Raw genomic sequence first — 21,715 nt, 5'->3', positions numbered from 1 at the left:
ATGGCTAGATGAATTTACTCCCAACACATTGTTATAAACTACAAGTGTAGCACATATCTGAATTTCAAGCCTTGGTGTTACTGAGTCAGCCTTGCATGGCTCAGGCCTTAGTGACAGCTGCAGACACTGTTATATTAGTTACGGATAACTAATATGTAGAGACACATATATCCCCTCCAAGTCAAGTACCTAGAATTAAGGAAATTAATTTTTGATAGGAGCATGTTAGTGTACTAAACCAGAATGTACAGGGGACTGCAGTTCTAGAACACAATATGACAGATAACTGATCCCACATACCTGTTACTTCTTTTAACCGATTTGTTCTCCCATGGTGGATCAATCACAATCACATCGAATGTCTTACTACCTGAAATCAAAAGCACAATTTCAGAAACGCCCTCTGTATATGACGAGTCTAAGGGCTAAACACAGGGACTGAGAACATCCCACAGAGCCCACACTCTCATAAGCAAAGCCGTCATCTGAATACACAGACTTCTTCAAAAACAAAAATTATACATGCTCCCCAAAATTAAAGCACTTGCAACTTGCACACGTGTGCACACGCACATGCACACACACACAAATAAAAATATTGTTAAGACAAAAATGTTTAAAGAGTGACCAGCAAAATGATCTGCAGATAAAGGCTACCAAATGTGCTTATCTTGGATGGGTCTCCAGAACCCACATCAGGGTGGAAGGGGAGAAGAGACTCCACAAAAGTGTCCTCTGACCTCTACACACACAATAGATGTTCACAATGATAACAAGAAATTAATACATTTCAAAAGTACGGTACTTTTTTTTTTAACCTGGGGCCTTGGGCATGCTCAGCTGAGCCACAGACCCAGCCCAAGATAGGACTTTCATTACAAACGCAAACACAATGGAATACCACAAAAGAGTTATGGGATTTATTCAAAGACACTGTAACTCTGAACCTCTGAGTTCTGAACCTGTAATCTTAGCACCTAAAAAGCTAAGGCAAAATTGACATACCAAGGCCTGGGATGAACAGCAAGTTCAAAGCCTGACTGAGCTACTTAACAAGACTCTCTTAAAGATAAACAACAGAGCAAAAGTCAGCGTTAAAACTGAACTTACATTCAAAGTTCATACTCTTAACTTCTGAGACAAGAGAAAAATTACCTTGTTCTAAAACACATAAACTACTTACAGTTAAGAAGTGGCTGCATACAAGAAATGTCAGACAAAAGAAAGCTGCTTTTTGGTGGCAGCAGATATCTCTGTCCCATTAAAGTGATCATTTTGGAAAAGCTAGAGTTGTTTTCAATGATCCGTGAAGATAAGTCCAGCTCTGTAACAAACACATCATCTCCCATCAACTGTAGCGTTTGAAGCTCCATGTCATTCAAGGAAGGCAAATGCTTTGCCATCTCGCATAACTCTGACAAATTGCAGGCATCAAGCGGTAAAGTGATGCGTCCACTACTGCCATCATGTTTTTCAACAAGTGGGAAAAGGAAACCACTTCTGAGACCTTCTTGGATTAACTGAGAAGATCCATCCAAAATCAGCTCTCTGATCTGTTAAAAAAACAACAAAAAAAAAAAAACTTTTTGAAGTACATTCAAATGTTATTGGCTTTAAAATCCTTTTCCAGGCCTAGAGAGATAACTCAGCAGTTCAGAGCACTGGCTGTTATTAAAGAGAATCTGGGTTCAATTCCCAGCTCTCACATAGTCTCATAACTACCTGTCCATACAGTTTCATGAGATCTGTCACCCTGTCTGGCCTCCAAAGGCATTAGGCACACACATAGTACACAGACATGCATGCAGACAAAATATCCATATACAAATATAAATTTTAATTTGATTTAATTTTTCAAATAATTACATTTCTAATTTGAATAATTAATATATTTGAATCCATTTTTTATTAAGTATAGAGTAATTTTTACTATAATGAGATTATAAGACTACTAATAGTATACTTTTGAAGTCTACAGAATGAAGCACACCACATAAGCTCACTAGTAAATAGTGTGACATTCAGTATATGAAATGCTGAAACCTGGAGCCAAAAATGCATTCTCCTTGCTTGGGTTGTTTCTGTCAGGTATCTGGATGCAGTGATGAAAAAAGTAACCACCACACACACTCTGCACAGCAAAGCCTCACCACACCCTTAGAGGACAGGACATGGGGTACGAAGAGCACCTGTGAACTGAAGCCGACCACAGAGCTCTGTGTGCTGGCCCTTCTACACCTTCTGCCATCTCTGTGAAATCATGGTCGACCACCTTGTTCACTTCCTAAAATCTCAGCCTTCACGGGGTGCTAGGAACCACAGCTCACATTTTTCAGCATGGGAGAAATACTGACCAAACATGCTGTTCTAAACCCATCTTTTAAAACCTATCAGTGGGACATCCAGAGGAGAAAGAATTCTAGGATAGAGTCAGGCAGGAGATCTGCCTGGGAAGAGGTGAGGAGACAGACGCACGGTACCTGAGCAAAGGGAACCAGCCACATGACATAATGTAGGGTAGAATAAGTGGGTTATCCTAAGTTATGATTCTAACCTGAGAAGAACCTAGCGCTATATGGCAAAGGTATATGTAAATATATTTTGAGTCTGAGTCTGATTTCTGGGCACATAGGACTGGAGGTAGAACCAAGACCTAACTTCTACATGAATGTCCCCTCCTTTTACTTCCTGTGTGTCTCTCTATCCATCCGCCTGACTTCTTACTCTCTATGGTATTTTCCTATGTTCACTCCCTATCAGCTGTTTGCTTGCTCCACCTTTTGACCTATGGTTGACTTTATTTAATTCTCAAAACAATAAAAAGAAAGCTCTTGGATTAAGTGTGTGCTAGGGCTGAGCTATACCACAACCAGAAACAGGTTTTCCAATAAATAACACGATCTCAGAGTTCACTGTGTGATCAAATATCTAACAACACTACCCAGTAAGGGTAGAACTAACACAAAAACACAATTAACACACAGAACTGCACAGTACTGAAGTACTCAACACTGCCCATAGAAGCACTTCATCCAACAGTTACTGAACATACATCCCATATAACATATATAACACACCCCACAAAGTACAGTCTCCAAGGTAATTCATGTGTGGGCAATGAAACAACGCTCAGTAAAGGTGAAAGAACTAGAATTTGTTTTTATACCCCAAAGGACTTAAGTTGGAAATCAAGAGCAAAATGATACTAAGATTGACCCCAAATGCAAATGAAATAATAGTTCTCTTCTAAATAATTCATGCTGGTCAAAGATAAATTCACAGGAGAGATTAGAAAACGCTTTTCTCACAAGGAAGTAAAAATATAAAATGGCAAGATACACAGACTCACAATAAGATCGCATTCTTACCCACTAGGATGGCAATTTCAAAACAAAATAGAATGCTTTGGTGAAAACACTGGAACCTTTATGTACTGTTAGTGGTAGCTATAAAAAAATATGATGGTTGTTTCTGGGAGGAAAAAGAATTCAATACATAACTATTCCATGACTTCTATATTAGCAATCTGAACATACCTACCAAATGTACCAAATGTTCAAACCAAGAGAAGAAAACTGAGGGAAAGGGGAACAAATAATGCATGCTTTCTCTTATGCAGAGTGTAGATTTGATAATGTACATGCATATTGGTATTTAACTCTGTGTGTGTGTGTGTGTGTGTGTGTGTGTGTGTGTGTGTGTGTGTCCGCAAGTGCTCATCATGAAGGAAGAAAGGGGACAACTTGGAGGGAGGAGGGACTAGCAAGAAGGCTAAAAGGAGAGAAGAGTAGTAGATTGGGTAGTAGAGGGGGAATGTGAGCAAAGTACAGTGATCCATATGTATGAAACGTCAGGATAAGGGCTGGAGAGATGGCTCAGCGGTTAAGAGCACTGACTGCTCTTCCAGAGATCCTGAGTTCAATTCCCAGCAACCACATGGTGGCTCACAACCATCTGTAATGAGATCCGATGCCCTCTTCTGGTGTATCTGAAGACAGCTACAGTGTACTTATACATAATAAATGAATAAATCTTTTAAAAAAAAAAATGTCAGGATAAGTCTCATTTTCTAGGCTAACTAGAATAAGTAATTCAAACAAATCAACAATTCATCATGGGATAAGGCATCAAAATATGATCATGGAGCTGGCCCTCTGTAGACTACCCCATGCAGCTGTCCATCTATTGCTGTAGTATATTTACTGTGGTATTTCATATTTTGGAAATTTTCTTGTTATTTTCAGGGATTTTTTTCCTACTGTAAATTGTCAGCATTCTTTTCATAATTTCTCATCTTATATATTTCATCCTCACATTATTTTCAATACTGAAAATACAGATTGTGCAGACTTTTTTTTTAAAGTTCTAATTCAGTCTACGCAATTTTTAGCCGATCTGACTCTACAAAAGCACATTACCCTGCTGACTTCATGGATAAAACAGTCTCATTCCACTCTCCTAGCACTGGTCCCCTTCTTACCCCTAAATAAATCTCTGTTTTCATGTCATATATACAAATATACAGTCAGAGAACAGTCTGTGCTCAGCTGTTTGTTGCTGAACTAAATTCAACACATGAAGGGAAACGTGAGAAAGTAAGAACATTGAAACATCAACCAACAACACACAAGGTCATGGTCTATCAACCACCTGAGCCGACAGAAGTATGTACAGTGCTAATAAAACTGGCCTAAAGTGCTCATTACGAAGAAGAAACAAAAACCGCTATCGAGTTTTAACTCTGACCAAAACAAATGCTTTATTTCTAAGACACAGTCTTATTGATTTTGGTCATTTTTTTTTACTTCTTCACACTAATCTTCTTGCATGATCAATATTTTAGTCCTACCTTTGTATGATATTCCATAGCATCCAATTCACCTCGATTGAAAGCAACGCATCTTTTACGTTTCTAAAGAGAGGATGACAAGAAAAAATAATGTTGTCTATCACAAGGCTGACATTTTGAAACCTGCTAGATTTTATTTTTTGTACTACATTTTTAATATTGTATCTATTTCTAAAAGGTAAAAAGTTCCACTGAGACCAAAATCAATGCAAAGGGTACTAGTGCCCATGGAATAAGAACTATGATTTTTCATAGCAGTTGACATAGTTACCAATCAGTTTACATGCATGGGACATAATTACTCTCAACTTTCTTCTCAACATGAACCATCTACAAGCTATCAAAGAAAATCTAGGGCTGTAGCAAAGGACCAGTGGTTAAGAGCATTGCTCTTGCAAAAGACCCAGGTTTACTTCCCAGCACCCACTTGGTGGCTCATGACTATAATTCCAGTTGCAGAAGATCTGACGTCCTCTCCTGGTCTCTGCAGGCCCCAGACATACACACCGTGCACAGAGGTTCATACAGACAAAACACTTACACACATCAAATCAAATAACTAGAAAGGAGGGAGGGAGGAAAGGAGAAAGACAGGGAGAGGAAAGGAGGGAGGGAGACAGACAGACAGACAGACAGACAGACAGACAGACAGACTAAACTTAAAACCAAATATGGCATCACAAGCCTGCAATATCAGGAAATGAAAGATAGAGGCAGGAAGGGTAGTTCAAGGTCATCCTCTGCTATACAGTGGATTCCAGAACAGCCTGGGCTACCTGTACCCTGTTCAGAGAGACGACGGGGGAGGGAAGGTGTACAGCTATAATCCCAGCAGCCAGGAGGTAGGAGGGTCAAGTTCAAAACTAACCTTAGCAATATAGCAAAACTGCCTGGGGTGGGAGGATGACAATTTTAACATATTTTAAAAGGTATTTAGAGAGCAGTCAAGATAACTCTCATCAGAACAGAGCTGTGTCCTCTGACCTCCAGATGTACACCATTGGGGGTTGGGGATTTAGCTCAGTGGTAGAGCGCTTGCCTAGCAAGCACAAGGCCCTGGGTTCGGTCCCCAGCTCCATAAAAAAAAAAAAAGGAGTGAAGCAGATGTACACCATTGCACAAGAGTACCTGCACACACACACACACACAATAAGTGGAAATGTTTAAAGGCCTTTAGAATTGATCTGAGGGTTACAGACAAACCAATTGTATTAGCAATACCCTGCACCCGACTACACCACACACTAGAGCGTGAGAGCAGGAACATAGAGCTGTCACTTCTTTCCCTTGCTGACTCGCTATTAACATAGTATCAAATTCTCAACAGGCTAAACTATATGTTGGCTAATTACACAAAAAGATGTAAGATTAGGCTAACTGTAGCTTCACTAGCATATCAGAAATGACAAATTTCACTAGGATCGTATTAATTACATATGCCCATCTGTATCTTTCACATTAAAATGGGCAGTTTGTCAGGCATGGCTGCACCCACCCATCACCACTGCACTGCAGAGGCAGGGCCATGAATTTATAACAGCCTGGGCTGCACAATGAGTCCAAGACGGTCTGAACTTCAGTCGGTGTCTCATTACAAACAAACAAAAAACCCAACCTCTTGCCCAAGCTAAAGTCACATGCTTGGTGGTCTGTATTAATGACAGTGATACATCTAAGGTTTTTCTAAGGTTTTCTTTTCTGTGCTTCACATGTAGATGAATCAATACATGCTTGTTAAAAAGGAAAAACATGACTGGAGAGATGGCTCAGTGGTTAAGAGCACTGACTGCTCTTCCAGAGGTCCTGAGTTCAATTCCCAGCAACCACATGATGGCTCACAACCATCTATTTGAGATCCGATGTCCTCTTCTGGTATGCCTTAAGAAAGCAACAGTGTACTCTCATACATAAAATAAAGACTTTTAAAAAAAGTAGAAAACGAAAAACATGTCCAAGGAAAAGCCATGCATTTCTGGCTGCATTTCAGGTACGTCCTACAGTGGAAGAGATCGCTATGAGTTAACTTCCTTACTCTTGTTCTTAGTATGCTTCCTAGTTTTCTAACCCATTATAAGGTACAATGGATACAGGTACTGTGCTTATCTCTTTCATCATTATGCACAAAAGTAGATGGAAAGAGCTCACACATTTGCTAACAATCATTCATTCTTACTCCTAACAAGACAAAATCTAAATGGAGTTTGTACAGTCACCTCTGGACTCAAGAAACACACCCAAAAGATTTAAAGCATACTTTGAAGGTTCTTGCTGCTGAGCCTGACAACCTCAATTCAGTCCTCAGGGCCAAGCATCAATGTGGTAGAAGGAAAAACCGTACCCCCACCATTTAATCCTAATGTAGTATGCTCAAATGTCTATTTTCAGTGCTGGGGGGAAGGGGTTGTTGTTGGGGGGGGGGTTGGGAGAGGATCTCATATAGCACAAGCTGACCACGAACTCACTGGCCAGCCAAGGGTGGCCTTGTGCTCCTGTTCCTCCTGCTTCCACCTCCCCAGTGCTCAAATTACAACTGTGTACCACTGTATCATACTCAAACTTTTGGAAAGCTGCTCCAAAATATATGCTCAAACACAAGTACCTTATAAATATGCACATTCCACAGAAGCTTTCCTAGTCTCATCACCAGAAAACTTTCCAAAAATACCCTCCTCTCAAACTTTTATTATATGAGCCTATTCCCAAAAGACAGTACTTTAAAACTCCATTGAATAATTGGAAATTTGTCATAGAAATTTTGAAAGCAAAAACAGGTGTAAAAACATTTAGCATTGTTTACCACTCTTGCTGGCAGTGAGACCTGGGAGAATGAAGCCAACAGATGAAACAGATTAAAGTCTCATGCAATAGCCAACTTTATCAGTTAATCAGAGTATCAGACAACTTATATTCTGAGGATTAAGAAGAGTCACGTGAGTAACATGTACAATCACAAAGGCAAGCCAAATGAGGTTGACAAGCAGGGTGTGGTGACAACATGTTTTCCCATAAAGGCATATAAGCAAGTAACAAAATCCAGTTATGATGAATAAATTCATTTTACCTGCCGCACCTGGAAGGGATACAAAAGAACAATTTAATGATTTTGAAGAATCTGAGGTCACAAAACTCTTGCTTTCTTTGAGGTTTCTCTCACAAGCATGTAGAATACATTTATTTATTCAATCATTCATTGTGCCTTGTAGGGAGTGGTGCATAAGCCTTACCTGCTGGGTCATCTCTCCGGTCTCTGTTTAGGCTTTGAAGCATGCAATGTGTTGTCCTTAAACAGTAGACTGTTAGACAGTAAACTGGGTGACAGCGCCTGCTTAGAACCCCAGCACTTGGGAAACGGAGGCACACAACAAGTTGGAAGGCAACCCACAACTGCTCTTGGATGTGCTAACACCTTCTGCATTATTAACTCTTTTTTATACTTAGAAAATGGGAAGATGTTTGATTTACTTAATGAAATTTGTTTCCTGTAAAAAAAAAAAAAAAACAACCTCCTACCTTCCCAACAGAAACAGAGACCTCTTGTTTTTCACCGGTCACTAGATTTTCATCTTTCTTACTTTGTTGGTCCTTTTTGTGAACGGCTGGAGTTATGTAAGGTTTGGTGACATTAAATAGTTCGGACCGAAAAACATATTTTTGGGTGATCACTTCACAACTTCCACCATCCTCCTTGTCTAACACAGTAGTGGCGTCAGGAGCAAAGCACGGAGCAGGAGTTCCAAAAGGAGACACGGGATCTGGCTGAAGAGAATCCAAGTAGACAGAAGAAGTGGGCTTGTTTTTGCTACAAAAAGGCTCTTGATGCTGGCAAAGTTGATAGTTGACTTTGTTAATGAAAGAAAGATGATCCAGTAACCATCCAGGTGGCAAATGATGCACCACGGACATTCTGGGTGGGGGAGGGGTCTGATAATCAAGAATCAGAACAAGGGCTGGGAGTGCTCGGTATGGGAGTTCTGGGTTTGATACCCAATGTTGTAATTACGTTCTCAATGTCCTGTATCTCGATGATGTGCTTTGTGCCCACAGTAGGTTTTATATCTAAATATACATGCCACCCCTAAGGGGCAAAAATGAAGAACTTTAAATGTCACTTAATTTCAGAATTGGTCATTAAAAATTTTCAGCCAACTTAGCCAAAGACGAGTTTCAGTTTGATCCTTTCTTTGGTCCTCTGTGGTCCTGTTTTGGTCCTTGAATCAAAGCACTAGTCCACATCGTCCAAGTATTCAAGTCACTAACTCCTTAAAAGGTGAGTGTCCTGTCAAGTCAAAGAACAGAAATTACCTACAAGACACCGCCCTTCTCAACTAATAGAAACCTCTGTAGAGAGGGCCACAGAGTCTCAAGGAAAAGGAGCTGCTGTGCTTTCAAACAAGCTCGCAGCGGAACTCATTCCATTACTCTGATCCCTGCCCTACCTAATCAGTACCAGTGGAAGGGCAGATTAGGACTGCTCCAGACAAGCGAAGTGCAGTATGAATAGCACATCAGAAGCACACAACTTAACTAGTTTGCTAGGTCAGAACCTCAAGATTTATAATCTGTCTGAGCTCCAGTGCAGTAACTATATTTTCTGGAACTTCTTTATCTTCATGTAAAATATGCTCTGCATTTCTGGATATAGCTTTAGTATAATGTAGTGGAAACCTTAAGAGGGCACAGAATAAGAAATAAACTAAAGCTGCATCTAATAGCATTTATAGTCAAATATCTTATGCAATTGGCCGTTAGCTAGTGTTGGGTTTTGCTTGTTTGTTTGTTTTGTTTTGTTTTGTTTTTGTAGACAAGGTCTCACTAGGTTGCTCTGGAGCTCGACAGGTAGATCAGACTGGCCTCAAATTCAACAGACTGTCAGGGATCGACCAGTCTCTGCTTCAAGTACTGGTAATAAAGGTGTGTTCTGCATTCAAGCTAAGGTACTTGATTTTGCTGAGCCTCAGAGTTATCTTTTTTGTTTGAGGATTTGTTTGGTTTTTTGGGGGGGGAGGGGTTGTTTTGTTGTTTGGGGCTTGGGGGAGGTTTCATTTGGTTGTTTTGTTTTGAGATAGTGTCTTTACTATGTTGCGCTAGCTGTCCCTGAACCCAGGCTGGCCTCAAACTCACAGAGGACGGACACACGCGCGCGCGCGCACACACACACTCTGCCTCCAGAGCGTGGAAAGTAAAGGCGTGTACTACAACGCCCAACCAAAACGATCACTTTTATGTTGTTGCCATTAGTTTGGAGAAGTAAATGAGATAATCCCCCATGAACTGCTGCTCACAAAGTCTGAACTATAACACCGGCTAATATGTCTGCTGACTGCTATTTGGCGATGGGGTTCTTCGTGATACCTGCGATTTTGGTTCCCCGGTTGAGACGTGAGCTGAGGAGACACTTGACCGCTAGGGAACCTCTACCTCAAAAGACTGTTTAGCCCAAAACTACACTTCTCTAGCTAGTGACACAACAGCTCCGATATCCGTGAATCTAAACTTTAGCCCAGGGACCCGCCACCACAGTCCGGGAACTGGCAATGCCTCCTTGTAGTTCCGACTCTGGGCAGCGGTAATCTACAGCACTTGGGGCAGGGCAGCCTGATGATAAATATCCGTCACCGCACTCGACAGCCTCTCCTACCGTTAGGACACCTCACGCCGCCTCCTAGGCTCGCCCCGTGGAAACAGCACTCATATAAAACTGGTCCTGGCCGCCATCTTTTCGGAAGCAAACCCTTGCTTCCCTAGTTCCAGGGCGCAGCCATATTGCTGTACGGAACCCGACTCCAGGAGGACTCGGGCCGCTCGGCCCCGTGGCGCTCGCTACTCGTCCTAGACGCCAGCTCCCCAAAAAGGGCAAGATTCCCCTCCGGTCACGGTCCCGGAGGACGACCCGCACGGGGTCCTGAGCGCGTCACAGCGCGGACGTGCACACTTCCGGCGAAGAGGGCGGACGCGGTGGAGCGCGCATGCGTACTCGCCGCCGCAGGAGTCCTGATGTCAGCGCCGGCGGAAATTTTAAAATTCAAACCGCCCAAGGTTGGCCTAGACTAAAGCTCTTGTTTTGGCGGCTGTTTTCGCGTGCAGTCGTGGAGTTTACTGAAAGCTGGGCGCTGGGTCTCGTTGAGAAGCCGAGAGAAAGGTAACTGCTGAGGTAGAGTCAGCTCTGTCTGTGCTAAAATGCTCCGCGGCGCTAGAGCTAACTGTTGTGAGGAAGCTGGAGTGGGACCTGCCCAGCTCTGCTCTCTGCCGGCAACGTTTGCAACGGGAGTAGGGGATGCTAACAGGTGGGGAATGACAGGGGAAAGCTGATTGCTGTGCTGTGTTCCCGTCCTAATGCTGCATCTTAAAAGCCGTGTACGGACAAGGTCTGGGAAACAGGGAAATCATGAGAGTAAAATTAAGTGAAATGCAAGCCGTCAAAATAAGGAGGGATGTGGCTCAGTGCACAGCCTAGTGTGCTAAAGGGCCTGGCTCTCCATCCCCAGCTCGAAACAAAACAACAATAAAATGCGGTCTGTCTAACCCTCTATGGAAGCGAGGGCTGAGTGCATAGTGTCTAATGCTGCAGAGATGAAGACAGGATTCGACATAGACATTCTTTCGATACTTGTTTTGAAAGTGGAAGCAGCCTGTACGTCGTGTTGAGGACCGGATTGTTTACCTTTGTTAGAAACCAGAGGGGCTGGGGATTTAGCTCAGTGGTAGAGCGCTTACCTAGGAAGCGCAAGGCCCTGGGTTCGGTCCCCAGCTCCGAAAAAAAGAACTAAAAAAAAAAAAAAAGAAAAAGAAAAGAAACCAGAGAGACAGTAGTATTAGCTGAGAAACAGTGGGTTAATCGTAAACCAGGTGTAGTGAAGTAGATAGGGGATGATTTTGTGCACTGTGTAGTTAGATGCCGATTTTTAAGCCCAGAAATCTGGGTGCAGTCCGAAGGTTGATTTGGTCAAGCATCTCCGGTCTCAGTGTTATGTAAAAATTGTTTTTCATCTCCTTTAGTTGATTAATTAAGAGCCCATCAGCCAATTAGCTGGGCAGTAGACAAGAATTGGGCAGGATTCTAATCCCAATGGGGGGGGGGGGGGGGGCGGGTCCTAAAAAGACCAAAGAAGTGGTGGTGTAGAGACCATGGATAGACCAGAGAGGTCAGGAAGGGACCAGCCTTAAGAATGGACCAGACTGAGCCAAGGCAAGACTTCAATTGTAAAGGACTGTGTGTCTGGGCAGCAGGTAGCCATAGGGAGTTAGAATAGCTCAGAACCTGCTCTGTTTAGTGCAGGTCTCCATATCATTCACTCTGGAGCTAAAACCAGCTGAAGCCAAAGAAACACTGTGAAGTTATTTGGGAGCAAAGGTGGCATAAGAAAAACAAAAACAAAAAAAAAAAAAAAACAAGAAATACTTCTACACTTTTTGAAACCAAAGGAAACATTTTGAGGGAGGAGTAAAGGAACCTGAGATTTCTTGTCAGGCAGCCCATGAATTACCATTAAAATAGACACAAGCTCGGGGCTAACAGAGTAATTTCATGATCATGGCTTGCTGTGTGATGCAGAAGTCATACATTGTTCTTTCTTGTATTGTACATGTCTAGTGTTTGAGTGTATTTAATACTTGAACTTGCGTAGGTGTTCTTTGTGGGAACGTCAGTTTACATGAACAAGTAAATATAGCATACAAGGAAAAGGTTGTCGTAAAGAAACAAACTTAGTTGCCTTCCTATTCGAGAATAAAGATAATAACTGTTGCTTGATGAACTACTTACATCTGGAACATTTTCCTAATATTAAAATCCCGAATTAGGTTACAAGCATGAAGCGCAGTTCGGTTTCCAGCTGTGGTGCTGGCCGCCTCTCTATGCAGGAGTTAAGATCCCTGGACCTCAATAAACCTGGCCTTCATACCCCTCAAACGTAAGTACCTCTACCTATGGTTCTCCACTGCCTACTTTCCTGTCTAGAGTAAGGACTGGTTAGTACAAAGGTGTAAGTGATGTCTTGGTGAATGTTGTCTCTTCCCAGTAGCACTAGACTGGGGGCCAGTGAGATCTAAAGGCCGACATGACGCTAGGCTTTAGCTTGTTGTCACTCCAATTCCCAAAGTCAGATTCTTTACCAAGCAGGCTAAAAAATGATTGACAATGCTTGTTTTCCTCTTTTTCCTTTGAAAATAACCTCCTGAGTAGGCACCATGATATAACTCATCATTTATTAAGATGTTTCCAACAACTAAAGGTAGTAATAAAATCAAAGTAGATTTATTTGTTCTGGGGATAAACTATAAAATTATTTTCTCAAGTTTGGGGATGGGTGTTCAAGTGGACTTGCTACATAGCTCAGTGTATTCAGTAGGCTCTAGGAAGATGTCTCAGTGTGAGTTCAAAGCCAGCGTGACTATATAGTAACTTGTATAGTTGACCAACTTGTATAGTTGACCAAACAACCAACCAAAGAATTTCTTATGGTGAACATCAGTTTTTCACTCTGAGATTGATCCTCCAGTTTGCAGAAGGCTGTGTCCAATCCACTGTGTACCCATATCCTATAAATCCGTTGTGTACCCATATCCTATAAATTCTGCATATGAACTAGCTACTTAATAAGCCGTTCTTAAATCACGTGGATTGATAGAGTATGAGGCTCTACTGCTTTTAGAAATGTGAACTATTTGCCTATTTTCCTTCTGGATACTTGAAGCACTTTGTTTTAACCACCCCACATTCTTACAACAAAAAAGATTTCTTTTGAACTGTATTAAAAGCAAAACTGTTGCCATTGCCATTTTTTTTATAATAGTATAGGAAGTATGACGTAAATGGCTATACCTAGTACCGTGCTGAGAGGAAAACTTTGAGTCAGAGGCTGACCCAAACTACATAGTGAGTCCTAGGACACCCGGAACACAGACTAAGACCCTATCTCAAAATATTAAAAGTAGGATTTAAAAGAAAAAATTTCAAACAAAGCTGGCAACTATAATTATTTCTTATATTTTTATTCATATATAAAATTTTTATCCATATATAAATGAATTTTTAAACCTACTTTATTTAGGGGTTTGGGGTGGGTTTTTTGTTTTGTTGTTTGTTTTGTTAGATTTATTTACTTTATATGTGAGGACACTGTCACTGTCTTCAGACACACCAGAAGAGGGCATCAGATCCCCTTATGGATGTTTGTGAGCCACCATGTGGTTACTGGGAATTGACCTCAGGACCTCTGGAAGAGCAGTCAGTGCTCTCCACCGCTGAGCCATCTCTCCAGCACCACATAAATAAATTTTAGTATAAAAAACATGGACTGAAATTTTTAACATTTTACAATTATACTATCTTGCGGCTCATCGCAATGATAGCAGCTAACCAAAACTTATGATTTTCAAAAATTTTTGTGGGTAGTGGGAAAGATGTATTAGCTCTAACATATTATAAAAATTACATAAACTGGTATTTTTACATTTATTTTAAAGTTATTTTCTATTTTTCTTTAAAGCAGAGAGAGGTCAACCTTTGGAAAACTGAGTACTCACAAGCCTACATCTGAAAGAAAAGTCTCAATATTTGGGAAAAGGTAATGAGGTTTTTAATTATATTTAATGAGTAGATTCTTATAGACATTCATTCATTCGCGTGGAGATCAATAAGAATAATAGATTGTAAAGGTGTTTTCAAGCAGAAGTTATGATCCAGTTTTCCTGTGTTAGTTGGTCAAATTCTGGGTGGTGTCTGCTTTACATGACGCTGGAGATGAACAGATTGTGCTGTAAGGAGATGGTCAGGTCCTCTGTGCTCTGTACCTAGCTCTCAGAATCAGACGGGAAGAGAGGCACCATCTGCTCGCTCATCGTTTCAACTCTTTCACATTCTGAAGGCTAGTGTGACTTCAGAGAGCTTTTATTTTATGGTAGATATCTGCCACTATTGATTATATTGGAAACTAAACTAAGAAAATGTCGTATAAACTTGATTTTAAGTCATAATAATCTCATATGGTTACAAAAATAAAATGATTTTAATTTTTAAAAACATTTCTGGGCCAGCAGGATGGCTCAGCAAGTAAAGGTACTCACCTCCTGCAGGCTGTTCTCTGTCCTCCGTGTCTGTCTGTCTGTCTGTCTGTCTCTCTCTCTCTCTCTCTCTCTCTCTCTCACACACACACACACACACACACACACACACACGGCGCACACTCACACAGGCACACTGCTCACAGATAAAAACAGATTTTTTTCTGAAGAGAAATAATTGCAGCATCTCCTTTTAGAGCAGTTCTAAGGATTGATGGATAGAAATGAATATTTACAAGATCTAATATTTACTGAGTTTTCACAAAGGCCCCATGTTTTTAAGTTCTTCAAGTATGTTAACTCTTTTTTTTTTTTTGGTTCTTTTTTTCGGAGCTGGGACCGAACCCGGGGCCTTGCGCTTCCTAGGTAAGCGCTCTACCACTGAGCTAAAGCCCCAGCCCCAAGTATGTTAACTCTTAATACCCCAAGACAATTTTTCCACTAGGAGTAGTGGCAAGTGAGGGAACAGCAGTGGGTCAGCAGACATGGGAGTGCTCAGGCCGTTGAACAAACTTGCACGGAAGACCTGCGCACTGGAAGCACACCTCCAGGGATAGTGCGTGTGTTGGCAGTGTGGTGCACAAGGAACTTTAGCAGAAGACCTGCGCACTGGAAGCACACCTTCAGGGATAGTGCGTGTGTTGGCAGTGTGGTGCACAAGGAACTTTAGCAGAAGACCTGCGCACTGGAAGCACACCTTCAGGGATAGTGCGTGTGTTGGCAGTGTGGTGCACAAGGAACTTTAGCAGAAGACCTGCGCACTGGAAGCACACCTCCAGGGATAGTGCGTGTGTTGGCAGTGTGGTGCACAAGGAACTTTAGCAGAAGACCTGCGCACTGGAAGCACACCTCCAGGGATAGTGCATGTGTTGGCTGTGTGGTGCACAAGGAACTTTAGCAGAAGACCTGCGCACTGGAAGCACACCTCCAGGGATAGTGCGTGTGTTGGCAGTGTGGTGCACAAGGAACTTTAGCAGAAGACCTGCGCACTGGAAGCACACCTCCAGGGATAGTGCGTGTGTTGGCAGTGTGGTGCACAAGGAACTTTAGCAGAAGACCTGCGCACTGGAAGCACACCTCCAGGGATAGTGCGTGTGTTGGCAGTGTGGTGCACAAGGAACTTTAGCAGAAGACCTGCGCACTGGAAGCACACCTCCAGGGATAGTGCGTGTGTTGGCAGTGTGGTGCACAAGGAACTTTAGCAGAAGACCTGCGCACTGGAAGCACACCTCCAGGGATACTGCGTGTGTTGGCAGTGTGGTGCACAAGGAACTTTAGCAGAAGACCTGCGCACTGGAAGCACACCTCCAGGGATAGTGCGTGTGTTGGCAGTGTGGTGCACAAGGAACTTTAGCAGAAGACCTGCGCACTGGAAGCACACCTCCAGGGATAGTGCGTGTGTTGGCAGTGTGGTGCACAAGGAACTTTAGCAGAAGACCTGCGCACTGGAAGCACACCTCCAGGGATACTGCGTGTGTTGGCAGTGTGGTGCACAAGGAACTTTAGCAGAAGACCTGCGCACTGGAAGCACACCTCCAGGGATAGTGCGTGTGTTGGCAGTGTGGTGCACAAGGAACTTTAGCAGAAGACCTGCGCACTGGAAGCACACCTCCAGGGATAGTGCGTGTGTTGGCAGTGTGGTGCACAAGGAACTTTAGCAGAAGACCTGCGCACTGGAAGCACACCTCCAGGGATAGTGCGTGTGTTGGCAGTGTGGTGCACAAGGAACTTTAGCAGAAGACCTGCGCACTGGAAGCACACCTCCAGGGATAGTGCGTGTGTTGGCAGTGTGGTGCACAAGGAACTTTAGCAGAAGACCTGCGCACTGGAAGCACACCTCCAGGGATAGTGCGTGTGTTGGCAGTGTGGTGCACAAGGAACTTTAGCAGAAGACCTGCGCACTGGAAGCACACCTCCAGGGATAGTGCGTGTGTTGGCAGTGTGGTGCACAAGGAACTTTAGCAGAAGACCTGCGCACTGGAAGCACACCTTCAGGGATAGTGCGTGTGTTGGCAGTGTGGTGCACAAGGAACTTTAGCAGAAGACCTGCGCACTGGAAGCACACCTCCAGGGATAGTGCGTGTGTTGGCAGTGTGGTGCACAAGGAACTTTAGCAGAAGACCTGCGCACTGGAAGCACACCTCCAGGGATAGTGCGTGTGTTGGCAGTGTGGTGCACAAGGAACTTTAGCAGAAGACCTGCGCACTGGAAGCACACCTCCAGGGATAGTGCGTGTGTTGGCAGTGTGGTGCACAAGGAACTTTAGCAGAAGACCTGCGCACTGGAAGCACACCTCCAGGGATAGTGCGTGTGTTGGCAGTGTGGTGCACAAGGAACTTTAGCAGAAGACCTGCGCACTGGAAGCACACCTCCAGGGATAGTGCGTGTGTTGGCAGTGTGGTGCACAAGGAACTTTAGCAGAAGACCTGCGCACTGGAAGCACACCTCCAGGGATAGTGCGTGTGTTGGCAGTGTGGTGCACAAGGAACTTTAGCAGAAGACCTGCGCACTGGAAGCACACCTCCAGGGATACTGCGTGTGTTGGCAGTGTGGTGCACAAGGAACTTTAGCAGAAGACCTGCGCACTGGAAGCACACCTCCAGGGATAGTGCGTGTGTTGGCAGTGTGGTGCACAAGGAACTTTAGCAGAAGACCTGCGCACTGGAAGCACACCTCCAGGGATAGTGCATGTGTTGGCAGTGTGGTGCACAAGGAACTTTAGCAGAAGACCTGCGCACTGGAAGCACACCTCCAGGGATAGTGCATGTGTTGGCAGTGTGGTGCACAAGGAACTTTAGCAGAAGACCTGCGCACTGGAAGCACACCTTCAGGGATAGTGCGTGTGTTGGCAGTGTGGTGCACAAGGAACTTTAGCAGAAGACCTGCGCACTGGAAGCACACCTCCAGGGATAGTGCGTGTGTTGGCAGTGTGGTGCACAAGGAACTTTAGCAGAAGACCTGCGCACTGGAAGCACACCTTCAGGGATAGTGCGTGTGTTGGCAGTGTGGTGCACAAGGAACTTTAGCAGAAGACCTGCGCACTGGAAGCACACCTCCAGGGATAGTGCGTGTGTTGGCAGTGTGGTGCACAAGGAACTTTAGCAGAAGACCTGCGCACTGGAAGCACACCTCCAGGGATAGTGCATGTGTTGGCAGTGTGGTGCACAAGGAACTTTAGCAGAAGACCTGCGCACTGGAAGCACACCTTCAGGGATAGTGCGTGTGTTGGCAGTGTGGTGCACAAGGAACTTTAGCAGAAGACCTGCGCACTGGAAGCACACCTTCAGGGATAGTGCATGTGTTGGCAGTGTGGTGCACAAGGAACTTTAGCAGAAGACCTGCGCACTGGAAGCACACCTTCAGGGATAGTGCGTGTGTTGGCAGTGTGGTGCACAAGGAACTTTAGCAGAAGACCTGCGCACTGGAAGCACACCTTCAGGGATAGTGCGTGTGTTGGCAGTGTGGTGCACAAGGAACTTTAGCAGAAGACCTGCGCACTGGAAGCACACCTCCAGGGATAGTGCATGTGTTGGCAGTGTGGTGCACAAGGAACTTTAGCAGAAGACCTGCGCACTGGAAGCACACCTCCAGGGATAGTGCATGTGTTGGCAGTGTGGTGCACAAGGAACTTTAGCAGAAGACCTGCGCACTGGAAGCACACCTCCAGGGATAGTGCATGTGTTGGCAGTGTGGTGCACAAGGAACTTTAGCAGAAGACCTGCGCACTGGAAGCACACCTCCAGGGATAGTGCATGTGTTGGCAGTGTGGTGCACAAGGAACTTTAGCAGAAGACCTGCGCACTGGAAGCACACCTCCAGGGATAGTGCATGTGTTGGCAGTGTGGTGCACAAGGAACTTTAGCAGAAGACCTGCGCACTGGAAGCACACCTCCAGGGATAGTGCATGTGTTGGCAGTGTGGTGCACAAGGAACTTTAGCAGAAGACCTGCGCACTGGAAGCACACCTCCAGGGATAGTGCATGTGTTGGCAGTGTGGTGCACAAGGAACTTTAGCTTGGTTCGGTTTGGCATTTGTGGTGCTGGGGATTGAGCACAGAGGACTTCCTGCTGAACAAACACTGAGCTGTATCCCCATTCCCAGGGCACATTTTATTTCCACCTCGTTCTATACCTGAAACATACTCCTTTAACTCATACTATGCTCTCTCCTTCTGCCTTAAGTAATACGATTGTGTTTAATTATTTAAAAATTAAAGGTTGATGTTAGTTGATGTTGTTACAATGTGGATGTTATGTATACCCTTGAAATAATATAGACTTTCTAAAATGCACTTCTAGGACTAGCGAACATGGGTCCAGGAATAGTCAACTTGGTATATTTTCCAGTTCTGAGAAAATCAAGGACCCAAGACCCCTTAATGACAAAGCATTCATTCAGCAGTGTATTCGACAACTCTATGAGGTATTCAATAATTTAAATTGTCTGAATTGAGTGTTTTTGTATCCAAATTTTTTCTAGTCCAAAACTTTCAATGCTTCATAAGGGTGTTTGTAGTTTCTTACAGAAAACGGTTATGTATATAGTGTATCCATGAAGTCTCTACAAGCTCCATCTACCAAAGATTTCCTAAAGATCTTCGCCTTTCTTTATGGCTTTCTGTGCCCATCATATGAACTTCCTGATACAAAATGTGAAGAAGAGGTCCCAAGAATTTTTAAAGAACTTGGGTATGTTTTCCCTTAGTCTAGAGGCCTTATCAGGTCACAGAGAAGAAACAAATGAGGATTTGTAATAAGCTTGTCAATAGTTTAGATTAGTCTTAAGATGAGCAGTATTTGCAGAATAAATTGAAGAGAAAGGAAAATTAATAGATTCTTGAGCATATGACTTTTTTGTTCCTATAGCAAAACACCAAATGCTCAGTAATTCATAAAATGTAGGAGTCATTGAACTAAAGTGCTCGGTGGTAAAGAGTGCTGGTTGCTCTTCCAGAGGACTCAGGATTGGGTCTCAGCACCCACACGGTGGCTCACAGTCACATATAACAGTTCTTTTGGCCTCCACACACATATGTTATATACACATGCAGCCAAAACATACATAAAATTAAGGATATAAGTACATATATATATATTGTAAGATGTATAGATATTAGACTGCTTGATACAGAAAATCTGTGGGCTTGAAACAGGTGAGTAGGTGGCTTAACTCTTGGTTATGATGGACAGGAAGCCCCAAAGCATGGCTTCAGCATCTACTCAGCCTCTAATAAGGAAGGGCTTTCTTGGTGGGGCATGACATGCTAGAAGGTACTAGATGGCAAGAATGAGCAAATGTGTCAAAGAGATGACATTTCTAACAAGGCTACTCCTTCACTACCCCATTAATACAGAAATGGATTCATTCATGTGGGCTGTAACAGTCACCTCCCAAAGGTCTCATCTCTGTATCATTCATATATAACTGGAGACTAAGTTCCTGACATGAATTCTGCAGAATAAACATTCAGACCATGACATGACTAAGCACAGACCACATGTGTTACCATACACCTTTTGGCGTATGATCCCAACTCTTGAGGAAACTGAGGAAGAAGAACTATGGACTATAGAGTGAAATTGTCTCCAAAAACAAAAAAGGAAGAAGAAGCACAGGGAGGGAAGTAGATTAGTGACAGATAATCACAAATGTGTAATAGAAGTACACTGAATTCAGGAGAATAAGAGTATTTCAGGAGATGTCTATTATACTCAGTTGTTAAACACTGCAATGTAAGGAGTTGTAGGTGCAAAGTAATCTGTGAAATTGAATAAATATGCAAAATTCTTGATGAGTCTGTTCACCAGAATAGATTCAAATACCTTCACAACAAGCGAGGACTACACCAGTGTATGGAGCTCTAAAATGAAACTTCTAGTATAACTGTTGTGCTTCCTAATGTGATGGCACCTTTTCCCCCCTGGTTTCTCACAGGTATCCCTTTGCACTGTCCAAGAGCTCCATGTACACAGTGGGAGCCCCTCACACGTGGCCTCACATTGTGGCCGCCTTGGTGTGGCTAACAGACTGCATCAAGGTATTTTGCCAGTGATTTATGTGTTACCTTTATACATTTGGGTTTTGTTCTGTTTTTATCCTCACTAAGACTTTCTGTTTCTCTCCTCAGCCTTACTTTTGCAACTTGTCTGAAAATCTGCTTCAGTTTTAAAATCACAGTTCTTCCAACTGTTAGCATCATAAGAGAGGCGGGCAGTGAGAGGTTCTGCCTGACACAGAGCTCTTCTCTTGAGGTGTTACAGCTTAGATAAAAATGAGTCCATAGTTTTTCTACATGAAATTCATTTTCTCCTTTTTTCAAAATGAAATCAGTTTCATCCAAACTTAATAATTTGGGGGAAATGTACAATGAGTGTTCTCCCAACTTACAGACAACTTAAATCATTATTTTTGGATAAAATTTTATTTGGTTTTGTGGTATTAGGAGTTGAGTCCAAAGTGGTCCTACCATTAAGCACTTAAGCCCTGGGCATAGCTTCCAAAGTCCTGTTTACTCTATAAACCATACGGTCATGTGTCAAATTCTGGCATTTCAGTCACCAGTGGACGACATGGTAGTCCCATGAAATTAGCACAGATAAGAACATTTCTATCACATGCCTGTCTCTGATGATTCTGATATAAACGTGTGAGGCAGCATATAAAAGTGTATAGTGTACGGAGTAATGCTGCCCAACACGCTTAGACTTACTAAACAAAGAGCGTTCACTGTGGAATGGCACCGTGTTATTCTGGCAGCAGCCTCATGTCTCATGTCTCTGACGAGATCAAGGGGCCACATCAAA

General features: G+C 43.2%; 2 protein-coding genes across 10 annotated transcripts in view; one reads left to right on the top strand and one right to left on the bottom strand.

Moving 5' to 3' along the window:
- The window catches only part of Mettl4 (methyltransferase 4, N6-adenosine), a 122,443-nt gene extending 111,679 nt beyond the window's left edge, over nucleotides 1–10,764 (bottom strand). For 6 of the 9 annotated variants that reach the window (XR_015628693.1, XR_015628694.1, XM_087566537.1 and 3 more), the window contains exons 1-5: nucleotides 10,488–10,764; nucleotides 8,360–9,125; nucleotides 4,850–4,912; nucleotides 1,184–1,553; nucleotides 301–370 (exon numbers count right to left, since the gene is read on the bottom strand). Coding sequence is in view for 7 of the 9 variants with exons in the window: in XM_087566537.1 (XP_087422663.1) it covers nucleotides 301–370; nucleotides 1,184–1,553; nucleotides 4,850–4,912; nucleotides 8,360–8,752 (896 nt within the window). In the remaining 2 variants the exon portion in view is untranslated. 9 annotated transcript variants of the gene reach the window in all.
- Nucleotides 10,765–10,837: 73 nt separating this feature from the next.
- Nucleotides 10,838–21,715, top strand: part of Ndc80 (NDC80 kinetochore complex component) — a 37,295-nt gene continuing 26,417 nt past the window's right edge. The window contains 6 exon segments of the mRNA NM_001126270.3: nucleotides 10,838–10,988; nucleotides 12,650–12,759; nucleotides 14,338–14,415; nucleotides 19,211–19,334; nucleotides 19,428–19,600; nucleotides 20,847–20,949. Coding sequence (NP_001119742.2) covers nucleotides 12,659–12,759; nucleotides 14,338–14,415; nucleotides 19,211–19,334; nucleotides 19,428–19,600; nucleotides 20,847–20,949 — 579 coding nt within the window. The 5' untranslated portion in view covers nucleotides 10,838–10,988; nucleotides 12,650–12,658.

Source organism: Rattus norvegicus, chromosome 9, assembly GCF_021556685.1.
Source record: "Rattus norvegicus strain SHRSP/BbbUtx chromosome 9, alternate assembly SHRSP_T2T, whole genome shotgun sequence".
In the NCBI taxonomy this organism is placed as follows: domain Eukaryota; kingdom Metazoa; phylum Chordata; class Mammalia; order Rodentia; family Muridae; genus Rattus; species Rattus norvegicus.
This window is presented reverse-complemented; position numbering and strand designations above follow the sequence as displayed.